This window comes from Mercenaria mercenaria, chromosome 5, assembly GCF_021730395.1.
Source record: "Mercenaria mercenaria strain notata chromosome 5, MADL_Memer_1, whole genome shotgun sequence".
NCBI lineage: Eukaryota > Metazoa > Mollusca > Bivalvia > Venerida > Veneridae > Mercenaria > Mercenaria mercenaria.
This window is the reverse complement of record NC_069365.1, coordinates 30,229,087-30,243,346: the sequence shown is the minus strand read 5'-3', so window position 1 is coordinate 30,243,346 and position 14,260 is coordinate 30,229,087. Positions and strand designations below refer to the sequence as shown.

The following is a 14,260-nucleotide window of genomic DNA, read 5'->3' as shown; positions in this document are numbered from 1 at the left end:
AAGCAATCAAGGAGAAAGATAAGGCTTAAAACTAAAACAAGAACTAAGCAGTATATCTAAATGTGAGTTGCAAGGAAGGATGATTTGGGAGTAGAGAAGACTAAGAAAGTAAGCAAGTATTATAACAAGGCTTGAGAAGCAAACAAAGAGAGCAAAATGCTTGAAAGCAAACAAGGACTACATCATAAAAAGGGAGGCAGCAAATTGGCAATGTTTGATAAGCAATTTAAGGGAGTAACACTGCTTGACAGCAAACAAGGCTTGGCTAGGAAACACTAAAAAGTTAAACAAGACAAATAAAAGGAAACAGGAGAGAAACAGGCCTTGGTTAAGCAAAGAAGAACCTAAGATCCATTCAAACATCAGAACATAGAATAAATTTCTGATAGACTTCACACAATATTTACGGAAACTAAATATTTCTTTTACAGTAAAAGTAAATGACCAGTAATCTGCATCATTTTATTTCCTTTACAGCAACGAAGTATTTTGTATAAGAGCTATACAAAATTGATTCAAATGTGATTCTCGTCAACAGTGTCTTTAATGAATATTATTATTGATGTCTGCAGCTATACTAGGAAGCAACTAATGTAATAAACATCTAAGCACGCAGAAAGCAATCTTAGAATGTCCTGTATTATAACAGAAAATTACGTTAATTATGCCAATGACATTTTTGTGAAAGACATCTACATACCCAAAGGCTGTTAATTAAAGGCAAAATCTATAACTGACAAGCCTTCAAGATGCCTGTAGCAACACTGTCCACCTCACTGCCTGTAAAAGCTAATTATTCCCTGCCTCCTGTTCATTTTTATCTGACCGCAATCGTATGATTCAACAACTTGCACTTAAGGCCAATACTTTTTAATTGATATCCTAAGGCCAAAATAGATTAATTCATCACTAAACATCCCAAATACTTCAGAAGTTTTGTTGTGTGCACAGAGGTTATATTTTATATTTTATATTATAACAACGAAAATCAGTATAAAGCTCATTCACTCATCTTGTTAAAAATAAGTGACTGAATTGTTTGTTGGGTTTAACGTCGCACCGACACAATTATAGGTCATATGGCGACTTTCCAGCTTTAATGGCGGAGGAAGATCTCAGGTCAAGTGAGGCTCGAACCCACATCGATGAGGGGCAAGTGATCTGAAGTCAGTGACCTTAACCACTCGGCCACGGAGGTCCCCGACTGAACTGATTTGGTGCTAAAGATAAACAATGATCAATAGAAATTTAGAAATGTGGGAATTTCTTGACTTTCTTTTATGTATACAAACAAGAACCATATACACAAAATAACATTTCCATTCATTTGCCTTCAGCTGAAATGTATGTGTTTAAAAGAAAGCTAAAAACTCGGCTAATTATATTTTAATTATAACAGGGATCCCACCACATTACACAAGGTGGCTGATAATAAAATAATAATTTATTATGCGTCCTAAAGTAAGATTTCCTTAGTTAATATTATTAAATTACTCCTTACATAAATTGCCGGTCCACTAGTAATGATAATTTGTGCTACATGACCAGTTTATATTCAACATAATTATATTGACTGGGCTAATACAAGACAAAATATTTTAAAGTCATGCTACAAAAAAAAATGAAAATGCATATTGAATGACAAGCCGCTCAATAGTCAAACCTATTGGCCATTGGTCCTTTGGACCTAATGGGCAAATTGCAAGCCATTCAATCAGTATATAATATAAACATAATTATTATATAATAAAGTTCCAACACAATTATAGAAACACACAAAGTCATGTGACCTACAGTGCAGCAACCTATATGCAGCCCATCTGGGCATACCATGTAAGGCTTTAACCACTGTTATTCGGCAATAGTGGTAAATGGCCTCAGTGGGGGCAGGGTGCGATCATGACTGTTTGTTTAAATAAAGTTACTATCATTATCATTATTATTATTATTATTATTATTATTTACAATGCCACTGAATATGTTATTGTAAAGAAATAGGTGTTTAATCAAATTATTCAGTTTCAGTTTTCAAAGACAGTACATCAAAGCTTATAAAATACTTTCGACTTTGGCACAACACCTTCATAAGTTTAATGAGATCTAGATATAAACTGAGCAAGCAAGAAGATGTCTGAGCAGCGAGTTCCCGCAACATGGTTGTAAGAAACTAATATAGAGTGTGCAAAGAGGTGCAAGCTTCAAGCAGTTGTATTTTCTACAATACCTGTTGCTTTTGTTGTCTGTAGTTCAATAGGCAGCACTAAAGGGATTGAGAAGAAACAATAAATAAACTGCAAATCTGACAAACAAAATGCTAGGAAATTACACTTTGCATGCAAAGCATTTTATATAAAGGAAATACCAGCATGCAGCAGGGCATATCATGACAGTGCATAAATGCTTATCACAAGAAGCTGTTTCTATACTATTTTGTTTGTTTGGGCTTCAGGTTCCTTTGGTATTTTTGAGGGATCAGACTTAGTCAATATGCATTTATGTTTCAGCTATAGAAAAGGTGAATTCTGAAAGTTCTCTGAATTGTTATTTGTTCAGCATGGAGCCATTAGCAACTGTAAGAAGATTCATTACTAGTTGGTGCCTCATAGTCCATAGCAAACTTGCCATGTTTGCTTCTTTATGTTTATGACAACATTCCCATTATCAGACATCTCTTTGATTTTCTGTAATAATTGCAAGAGCTCGTAAAACACCAAATGACCCTTAGATGCATTCAGTAATTGCACAAGGAACAGAAATTATTTGGTCACTGTGCATTGGACGCTTGACGTGCTGACCTCAAATCAATAATTATGGATCATTCACCAGTCATAAATAAACTCCATATCAAATGCGATCTTAGACCAAAGCATTCTCTAGTTATTTGACAAAATAAGTTCTACTGTTCTGGATCAATGTGACCTTGACCTTTGACCTACTGACCTCAAAATCAATAGGGTCACCTGCTGGTCATGATCAACCTCCCGTTTTAGTTTTGTGATCTTAGGCCCAAGCGTTCTCAAGTTATCGTCCAGTAACTGTATAACTGTTCCAAGTCACTGTGACCTTGACCCTTGTCCTACTGACCTCAAAATCAATAGAGGTCATCTGCTGGTCATGACCAACCTCCCTATCAACTTTCATGATCCTAGGCCCAAGCATTCTTGAGTAACCATCTGGCAACCGTTTAACTGTTCCAGGTCACTGTGACCTTGACCGTTGAATTACTGACATTAAAACCAATAGGGATCATCTACTGGTCATTACCAACCTCCTTATCAACTTTCATTATCCTAGGCCCAAGCATTCTTGAGTACCATCCGAAAACCGTCTGGTCTACGGACAGACTGACCAACCGACATACTGTATGCAAAGAAAAGCTATGACACAATGGCACTACATGTTTTAAAATAAGATCTGGAGTATACTAACATTTAACCTGTAAATCTTTTTAAACATCTTATGGTTAAACATGATGACCATTGCCGCATGCTACATTAGGAATCATCTCAATTTTAAAGGCGGCCTTCATTTTGTACCCCAATTTAGCCGGTACACTGATTTCACCTGATTTGTACTTGTTTCAGTTGGGCTCAGGTTGCACGCGCATCAATTCAGTATACATGCCGGACATGCTGAATAGCCTTATAAAAACATCATGGCACATTTCGGTGTACCGATCACGTGATCGGAATAGCCCAGTGGTGTATGAATCGAGCCCTAGTATGTGTTATATCTGTCTGTGCACTTACAAAATATTTCCATTTTATAACCAGCATTTTGTTACTACTTATAAGTATTCAAGTAATAATCACTGTTTATGACTTTGCATATATCAGACATTCACTGTTTATGATTGTGCATATAGACATTCACTGTTTATGACTGTACATATATCAGATATTCACTGTTTATGGCTGTGCATAGACATTCACTGTTTATGACTGTGCATACAGACATTCACTGTTTATGACTGTGCATATATCAGACATTCACTGTTCATGCATGTGCATATATGTATCAGATATTCACTAGTTATGCATGTGCATATATCAGACATTCACTGTTTATGCATGTGCATATATGTATCAGACATTCACTGTTTATGACTGTGCATATATCAGACAGTCACTGTTTATGACTGTGCATATATCAGACATTCACTGTTTATGCATGTGCATATATGTATCAGACATTCCCTGTTTATGACTGTACATATATCAGACATTCACCTTTTATGACTGTACAGTACATATATTAGATACTCTAGACATACCGGTCAATACATTCTGTTCTGTCAATATGTTCTATAGTTGGAATAGACTGATTACCTCACACTTCATTATCCTCTGGATGTTTTAGATGTCACAAATATTTAGTAATGAAGACAACTGCAGCTAGGATAATGAAGAGAGCTGGAAGAATCTACTACACAGTCTTCATCATGTTTCAGTGGTTTTCTACTCAATTATTTGGTGTCAAGTGTGATTATGAAATACAGGGGCCCTTGAACTTTACACAGAACCATTGGTTGGTTAAACATTACTGAAATGTCACTTGTTTGTACCTTTTATAGGAATTTGAATTCATAGTTTAATTAGTCTATTATAAAGATCAGATCAGCAACAAGGAATTTTTAAATTTTGACACTTATACAAATACTTATTATGCCAGGTTACAAAGTACCTACTGAGGGAATACACTAAGTAGATCATTTGTATGCAAGAATCTGATGTCATTTTCCCTTGCAAGATAATCTGATGACTGATCTATTACTAAATGCAATTTGACATAAGAATACTGCCAGGCATCCAGTCAGAGAAACATGAGATTCAATTTGCAACCATTTCTGAATTACAGAAATTCAATTCTATAAAAAGCCCTATTATCAAATTATCATTATGTGTGAATTTCTATCCAATAAATTAATTTTGAAACTGACTCTCCAAAAGGTATATGAGGCCAGTATTATAAATGAGTTCTCCTATTCATCAAACTGACCCTATGTATTTCTCCAGAGGGCCCGTATCAATCCCGTCAATTTGTTTTTATTGGACATTACCTAACATGAAAATATACAGACCCTCATAGAAATATATATCACCATGATACTGCTTTTTGACCAGTGAAAATGCTAGAATCTTGTCAGAGGTTTCCCTATAATTGTAATAAAACACAAAAATATAACATGCATTCTACCAGTTGACTCTCCAAACAAAGAGTTTTAACACAAGAAAATGGATCATTCAGTGCCTTACCAGAATGTACCAGAAACAACATCATATGCCACTGGAAATGTAATCTAGAGAAATGAGTCCATTACCATTTTACATCTATTGATTGTTGTCCATTTTAGCATCCTGAACAGATATACAGTATCAATTATTCCTATCACTCAGAAACACAGTCACAGAGCAGAGTAATAACATAGGTTTTTGATGCTATCTGGTATTTCAATCACTGCTACTCTGGAAAGTGCCAAGTCTATAGTTTAAATCTAGTACTAGTACCTTTTAAAGTTTTTCAAAAGAATAGGTTTCAATTTTAAATTTTATTATCAATCTAGACAGTATAGGTAACTAGACACCAGTTTCTATTGTGAGCTAAGACTTGCAACTAAATACTATTACCCAAAATCTGAAATGTACCAATTGTTTCTGCAACCAAATATTATAACCCTCAATCTGAATACTATACCCTCAATCAGAAATGTACCAAATTGTTTCTGCAACCAAATACTATACCCTCAATCAGAAATGTACCCATTTTTTTCTGCAACCAAACACAATACCCTGAATCAGAAATGTACCCAATTGCTTCTGCAACCAAATACTATAACACAAAGTCACCAATGTTACCTAACTGCTTCTGCAACCAGTATACTGCAACCCCTAGTATTAAATGAGCATAATTGTTCCAGCAACCAATACTTAACCGACAGTCACCATTGTTACCTAACTGTTTCTGCAACCAAATACAATAACCCTCAGTCTGCCATGTTACCTGTTTCTGCAGCAATACTACAACCCCCAGTCATCCATGTTACCTAATTGTTTCTGCAACCAAATACTATAACCCTCAGTCAGCCATTATATTACCCAAATGTCTGTTTCACCAGCCAAAAGTATTAATCCACAGTCAGAAATGTTACCTAATTGTTTCTGCTACCAAAAACTATACCCCTATTTAGAAATGTTACCTTACTGTTTCTTAACCTGTGCTATAACCTCTAGTCATCTGTGTTACCTAATTGTTTCTACAACTAAATACTATACCCCCAGTCAGCCATGTTACCAAATTGTTTCTGCAACTAAATACTATACCCCAAGTCCGAAATGTTATCTAATTGTTTCTGCAACTAAATACTATACCCTCAGTCCGAAATGTTGCCTAATTGTTTCTGCAACTAATTACAGTAACCCTCAGTCAGCAATGTTACCTAACTGTTTTTGCAACCAAACAGAAATATTACCTCACTATTTCTTCAACCAATACTATAACCCCACTCCGAAATGTTATCTAATTGTTTTTGCAACCAAATACTATATCATCAGTCAGCAGTGTTACCTGTTATTCAACCATTACTAAAACCATGTCGGCCATGTTACCTAACTTTTTAAGCAACCAATACTATAGCCTGTGGTCTTTAATTCTGCAACCAGTACTTTAACACGGGTCCTAAATTCGCATATCACTACTACAACCCCAACTGAGAAAAAACAATTTTTATATAGATTCCAGCAAAGTATCTTTGCAGAACATCTGACATACAGTTGACTCTCGTTGGCTCCAACTCGAAGGGTCCGTGAAAACGAGTTTGAGAGATTGGTAGTTCGAGCCATCAGTATGGCGGCCATCTTTGTTTATATATGGAGCTATCATAAAGTACGTTCATGGCGTGTATGACATAGTTGACCCATATTTAAGCTGGAAATGTATTATAATTATTGTCAGGAAATAAAAATAATAATTTAAATATCATTTTTTATTTTTTACACATGAATATTAACATTTTCATCTAATAACAAATATATGATTATAAAACAAATAGATGAGCACATTTAACTTCAAAGCACATTTGACATCGTATACCTAAAACTATAAACGTTCAGAAAAAACAAACACACATGTACAGAATGTCTAATTTTCTTTTAATTCCTTGTTTTTCGATAGCTTATTTTTTATTTCATTGCCGGGTCCTTCACTGAGTTGTTCGACTTACATATTTCAACTTTGGAAATATGAAATGTGTAAGCAGTCAGTCCTATTTAAAGTATACAAACATTCTTTGCTCAGATTTTGTTTGACACAAACAATTCATTAATCAAAACATTAAAGTGAACGAAAATCATCTAATTAAATTTGTTTGGCACCGAATAAAGCTGTAGCAATAACAGTAATAGAGGTGCGAATTTTGAAAAGATTTGTGGCAGACAATTGTTTGTTCGACCCATCAGGTGTGATTTACATTATAATTAAACTCGAGGGACCAGACGGGGAGTTCTATAGTTCCAGTTATCGGGGTTCTAGCCATCCGGAGTTGAACAATATACAATATATAAGAAATAAGATCGGGACCAGACCATGGGTTCGAGCTAACTGGGGTATTCGAGCGATCTGGGTTTGAGCCAGTGAGAGTTGACTGTATATAAGAAACAGGAAATTGGCAAGAAAAACAGTATTCCTAGATCACAGGGACAGTTTATTTGTGATATTCAATAATGACAGGTAAATTTAAACTTTTGCATTGAATGCTGAAGGTGAATTATGAAATTCTGAAAAGTTTCTGCACTGATGGACCAATCCTAGCTGAATCTGAATAACTGATTATGTTTGTTACATGTATAAGTACAATCAGTTTCTTCATACGTCTTCGCTTGCTTGCTAGGAGAACAGGTTCAAAATAGCAAAACCGGTGTGTCTCCAGGATAAAGCTGCTGTTATCCCCCAGAATCTTCAGTATGGGTAAGTTATAGTGACTTGTATAATCCATGTCTGTTACCTCAATAAATCCAGAACTTAAAATTTGTCAAAGCTGATAACAGTTACAAATAACTGAATTACTGCTGAAAAGAAATTTGCTCAAAAACTAACAAAGTGCTGCAGCAAAACTAACACTCAATACTAAATACAGGACCAAATCAATATAATTTCTATTGGTTTTCATTAGTCAAGTCAGACATTTGTTCCTGGCAAAAAATAGCTACACTACTTATATCAGTAATTGTTCGAGCAACTCATGAATAAAATATCTCATTGCCATTTTGTGAGCTGAGAACAAAACTATTGTAACTACAGATAAAGAACAAGATACAATAGTCTAGTGCTGAGCCCTTGACATATCCTTCCTGGAGAGTTTGTTACATGCAAAATGTCTCTACATGTTTGGAATTCCCAGGAGTAAAAGACTATAATTTATGGTAACATTCTACAAAAATATATTTCACACCAATGTTACTATATATTGTAAAGAATGTTGTGTTGTTTGGGTGGTATTATGAGCCACAACAACATATCTGGAGCAGGTAGACTTCTTCCTAATCTCAAACTGAGAAAAACAAGAGGACCATGATGGTCCTGAATCGCTCACCTCTTCCCACATGACCCAGTTTTGAGTATGACGTCGTTTTTTCTCTTATTTGACATAGTGACCTAGTTTTGAACTTGACCTAGGTATTATCAAGATAAAAATTCTGACCAATTTTCATGAAGATCCATTGAAAAATATGGTCTCTAGAGAGGTAACAAGGTTTTTCTATTATTTGACCTATTGACCTAGTTTTCGAAGGTACGTGACCCTGTTTTTAACTTTAACTAGATATCATCAAGGTGAACATTCTCACTAATTTTCATGAAGATCTCATGAAAAATATGGCCTCTAGAGAGGCCACAAGGTTTTTCTATTTTTATACCTACTGGCCTAGTTTTGACCGCACGTGACCCGGTTACGAAACTGACCTAGATATCATCAAGATGAACATTCAGATCAATTTTCATGAAGATCCATTGAAAAATATGGCCTCTAGAGAGGTCAAAAGATTTTAATAATTTTAGACCTACTGACCTAGTTTTTTACCGCAGTTGACCCAGTTTCAAACTTGACCTAGATATCATCAAGATGAACAATCAGACCAACTTTCATACAGATCCCATGAAAAGTATGGCCTCTAGAGAGGTCACAAGGTTTTTTTTATTATTTGACCTACTGACCTAGTTTTTTAAGGCACGTGACCCAGTTTCGAACTTGACCTAGATATCATCAAGGTGAACATTCTGACCAATTTTCATGAAGATCCATTCACAAGTATGGCCTCCAGAGAGGTCACAAGGTTTTTCTATTTTTAGACCTACTGACCTAGTTTTTGACCACAGTTGACCCAGTTTCGAACGTGACCTAGATATCATCAAGATGAACATTTAGACCAATTTTCATACAGATCCCATGAAAAATATGGCCTTTAGAGAGGTCACAAGGTTTTTCTATTATTTGACCTACTGACCTAGTTTTTGAAGGCACGTGACCCACTTTTGAATTTGACCTAGATATCATCAAGATGAACATTCAGACCAACTTTCATACAGATCCCATGAAAAATATGGCCTCTAGAGAGGTCACAAGGTTTTCCTATTATTTGACCTACTGACCTAGTTTTTGACGGCACGTGACCCACTTTGTAAATTGACCTAGATATCATCAAGATGAACATTCTGATCAATTTTCATGAAGATCTCATGAAATATATGGCCTCTAGAGAGGTCATAAGGTTTTTCTATTTTTAGACCTACTGACCTAGTTTTTGACCCCATGTGACCCAGTTTCGAACTTGACCTAGATATCATCAAGATGAACACTCAGACCAACATTCACAGATCCCATGAAAAATATGGCCTCTAGAGAGGTCACAAGGTTTTTCTATTATTTGACCTACTGACCTAGTTTTTGATGGCACGTGAACCAGTTTCGAACTTGACCTAGTTATCATCAAGATAAACGTTCTGACCAATTTTCATGAAGATCTTGTTAAATATATAGAGGTCACAAGGTTTTTCTATTTTTAGACCTACTGACCTAGTTTTTGACCCCACTTGACCCACTTTTGAATTTGACCTAGATATCATCAAGATGAACATTCAGACCAACTTTCATACAGATCCCATGAAAAATATGGCCTCTAGAGAGGTCACAAGGTTTTCCTATTATTTGACCTACTGACCTAGTTTTTGACGGCACGTGACCCACTTTGTAAATTGACCTAGATATCATCAAGATGAACATTCTGACCAATTTTCATGAAGATCTCATGAAATATATGGCCTCTAGAGAGGTCATAAGGTTTTTCTATTTTTAGACCTACTGACCTAGTTTTTGACCCCATGTGACCCAGTTTCGAACTTGACCTAGATATCATCAAGATGAACACTCAGACCAACTTTCATACAGATCCCATGAAAAATATGGCCTTTAGAGAGGTCACAAGGTTTTTCTATTATTTGACCTACTGACCTAGTTTTTGATGGCACGTGAACCAGTTTCGAACTTGACCTAGATATCATCAAGATAAACGTTCTGACCAATTTTCATGAAGATCTTGTTAAATATATAGAGAGGTCACAAGGTTTTTCTATTTTTAGACCTACTGACCTAGTTTTTGACCCCACTTGACCCAGTTTCAAACTTGACCTAGATATCATTAAGGTGAACATTCTGACCAATTTTCATGAAGATCTTGTGAAATATATGGCCTCTAGAGGTCACAAGGTTTCTCTATTTTTAGACCTACTGACCTAGTTTTTGACGGCACGTGACCCAGTTTCGAACTTGACCTAGATATCATCAAGATGAACATTCTGACCAACTTTCATAAAGATCCCATGAAAAATGTGACCTCTAGAGTGGTCACAAGCAAAAGTTTACGCACGTACGCACGGACGCACTGACGGACGGACGCTGCGCGATCACAAAAGCTCACCTTGTCACTTTGTGACAGGTGAGCTAATAAATGCAAATTCTTGCAATTTTTATCCCCAACTGGTTCCATGTTTAATTGAATTTGTTCCCAGGAGAACAATGCTATCACCACTAACAACTCTCCTTGTCTTTAAATAATGTAATTTTAGACCAGAATGATCATTTGTCAATGACAAGTTCTGAATAAGGCTGTATTAAATATCTTTCTTGCATGCGTGTCTTGTTCAAAACAGCATACGCAGATTAAAATAGTAATAAATATTATTTCCACCATGTTTTATTTCTTTTTCTATTATCTTTGAAATTTTGCCAGATGTTACAAGCAGAAATTCAGCTTCTATTTTTAGCTCTAGTGACGTCATTAGAAGGAGATTATGATTACTTTACTTCTGGATAATTCTCTGCCTCTTATGTATGCACCAATTTGCAATAGTTTATTTGAAATTGAACAAATTACAGGTGATTGTTTGTTAATTATCTAAGGCACTATACAGGCCGACAGCAATTGCCACAGTCTCCTTTGAAATCTAGACACTGCTTGCCCTTTTCACTCTGTTCCTAAATCCATAAAAGTATGTTTTGGGTATTGATTATATTTTCCCTGCCAATGCAGTAAGAAAATTTATATCCTAAGAAACAAGTAATTAAATGTGCAGCAAAACTGGCTTTGGATAAATAATGAGGATATTGGTTCAATGTTTTGTTTACAAGAAAGTGGAAATTTGTGTAACTGTGCTGCCTGCTTCTAAGTGAGAATATAGCTGTGTATTATACACTGGATCAGAAGCATTTCAAAAAAAATGTCCTAGTTATGTCATGAATTATTTTCCAGTTCCAACAAAAATATGCTTATTATAAAGCAGGGAACCATGTCAAAACAACAAAGCCCGAAACCATGCTAAAAACAGAGCAAGGAATCATTCTAAAACAACAAAGCATGGAACCATATTAAAGCAACGAACCATGCTAAAACAAAAGAGCAGAGAACTATGCTTAAACAGAGCAGGGAACCAAGCTAAAATAACGTCCTTTTTAAAGCTGTTCAGATCATTTCTCTGTAATCTAGAATACTGTTCAATGTTGAATGAAACAACCCAAAATGACACTTTGGTAAGGTTGCAGTCCCAGCAGATCTGAATCTCTTTTGATACCATATGTCAAATGCTATTTACAACTGTACAGATTCTTTGATTTTTAGAAATATATAGACATTTATTTTATAGTTATTTTTATTTTTTAAACAAAATATGATATTGTTTTTATTTGGCTGCCAAAAAAATATTTTCATTACAAAAATGTAAACACAAGACACCAAGTTGAGAATACCTAGAAACTATCCCCAATGTCGGGCTGAGAATGTAAGCTGATAAATTATGCTTAACCTTAAGCCTGTTGGCAGCGAATATTTCTGCCTTTGCGACCAGTGCAGACCAAGATCAGCCTGCACATCCATGCAGGCAGATCATAGTCTGCAATGTTCGCTATTCAGTCAGTAAATTTTCAGTGAACACCCCTGAGAATAATAAATGGTATTGCCCAAATTGAATGATGGACCAGTCCATTTTAAAAATTTAGCAGGGTAAAGGTTAAAAGATAAAACAAGATCCCTTGCAAGCATCAAACAAACAATTTCTACTCTGTAAATGCAAAACAAAACTAAATTAATTCACTATCAGCCATTTTGTAGCACACCGTGTATCTTATGTATAGACCGACTTACCTGGTACTGCAACAAAAAACTTCACTGCGTCCCTGTGACCATGGAAAGAAAGCTGGGCCTGTGCCATCGTACAGTAAGGGATGAAGCTAGCTGGCATAACATCATCAGTTTTAGTGTCACTATACACCCTGACCAGACCTCCTGGTCGGCCTCCAGATGATCCCATAGATACTGTCTGCTTGTTGTCTGAAATCATTATTAAAGTTTCTGTATACAAGGCTTGTCCAGCTAAACTGGTCTGTAAAGACATGCCCTGAATTGTTTCAGGTATTTTTTAATACAAGGGGGAACCTGAGTACAACTGTTGTCACAAGTTAGACCTATGACCATAGGTGGGCATCCTGGCAAAACTACAGTCAGAAGTCAGAACCATAGGTGCATTGTGGACACCTTGGTAAGATTACTGTCACAAACTAGAAACACAGGTATAGGTGGGTATCTTGGTAGGACTATTGACACAAGTTAAACCACAGGTAAAGGTTGACACGGGGTTAGGACTATTGTCACAATTTAGAACTATAATTTTAGATGGAGACCTTGCTAGAATTATTGTAAACAAGAGCTGTCGGAGGACAGCAACGCTCGACTATTCAACAGCCTTGTCAATTGAATGAATACAAAAGTTGCAAAAAGGGGTATGATTTTGTAAAATGCAAAGTAGAGTAATAGAACCTTTGCACTTCATGTCATATCATGACAGTGTACAAGTGTGTGAAGTTTCAATTCTTACACATTAGTAGATACCGTACTTAGATACCAGCTTACATACAACAAGAGGACCATGATGGTCCTGAATTGCTCACCTCTTCCCACATGACCCAGTTTTGAGTATGATGTCGTTTTTTCTATTATTTGACATAGTGACCTAGTTTTTGAGCTCATGTGACCCAGTTTTGAACATGACCTAGATATTATCAAGATAAAAATTCTGACCAATTTTCATGAAGATCCATTGAAAAATATGGTCTCTAGAGAGGTCACAAGGTTTTTCTATTATTTGACCTACTGACCTAGTTTTCGAAGGTACGTGACCCTGTTTAGAACTTTATCTAGATATCATCAAGGTGCACATTCTCACTAATTTTCATGAAGATCTCATGAAAAATATGGCCTCTAAGAGAGGTCACAAGGTTTTTCTATTTTTATAACTACTGGCCTAGTTTTTGACCGCACGTGACCCAGTTTCGAAACTGACCTAGATATCATTAAGGTAAACATTCAGATCAATTTTCATGAAGATCCATTGAAAAATATGGCCTCTAGAGAGGTCAAAAGATTTTAATAATTTTAGACCTACTGACCTAGTTTTTGACCGCAGTTGACCCAGTTTCAAACTTGACCTAGATATCATCAAGATGAACATTCAGACCAACTTTCATACAGATCCCATGAAAAGTATGGCCTCTAGAGATGTCACAAGGTTTTTATATTATTTGACCTACTGACCTAGTTTTTAATGGCACATGACCCAGTTTCAAACCTGATCTAGATATCATCCAGGTGAACATTCTGACCAATTTTCATAAAGATCCATTCAAGGGTATGGCCTCTAGAGAGGTCACAAGGTTTTTCTC

The 14,260-nt window shown here is 35.8% G+C and overlaps 1 protein-coding gene across 21 annotated transcripts in view; it reads right to left on the bottom strand.

Annotated features, from left to right (window-relative positions):
• Window positions 1-14,260, bottom strand: part of LOC123558248 (C-Jun-amino-terminal kinase-interacting protein 4-like) — a 109,248-nt gene that overhangs the window by 13,284 nt on the left and 81,704 nt on the right. For 18 of the 21 annotated variants that reach the window (XM_053543046.1, XM_053543051.1, XM_053543055.1 and 15 more), the window contains 2 exons: window positions 12,687-12,872; window positions 2,225-2,260 (listed from right to left, as the gene is read on the bottom strand). In XM_053543046.1, the coding sequence (XP_053399021.1) occupies window positions 2,225-2,260; window positions 12,687-12,872 (222 nt within the window). The remainder of the gene's footprint in view (window positions 1-2,224; window positions 2,261-12,686; window positions 12,873-14,260) is intronic. The other 3 variants (XM_053543048.1, XM_053543056.1, XM_053543064.1) reach the window with 1 other exon arrangement.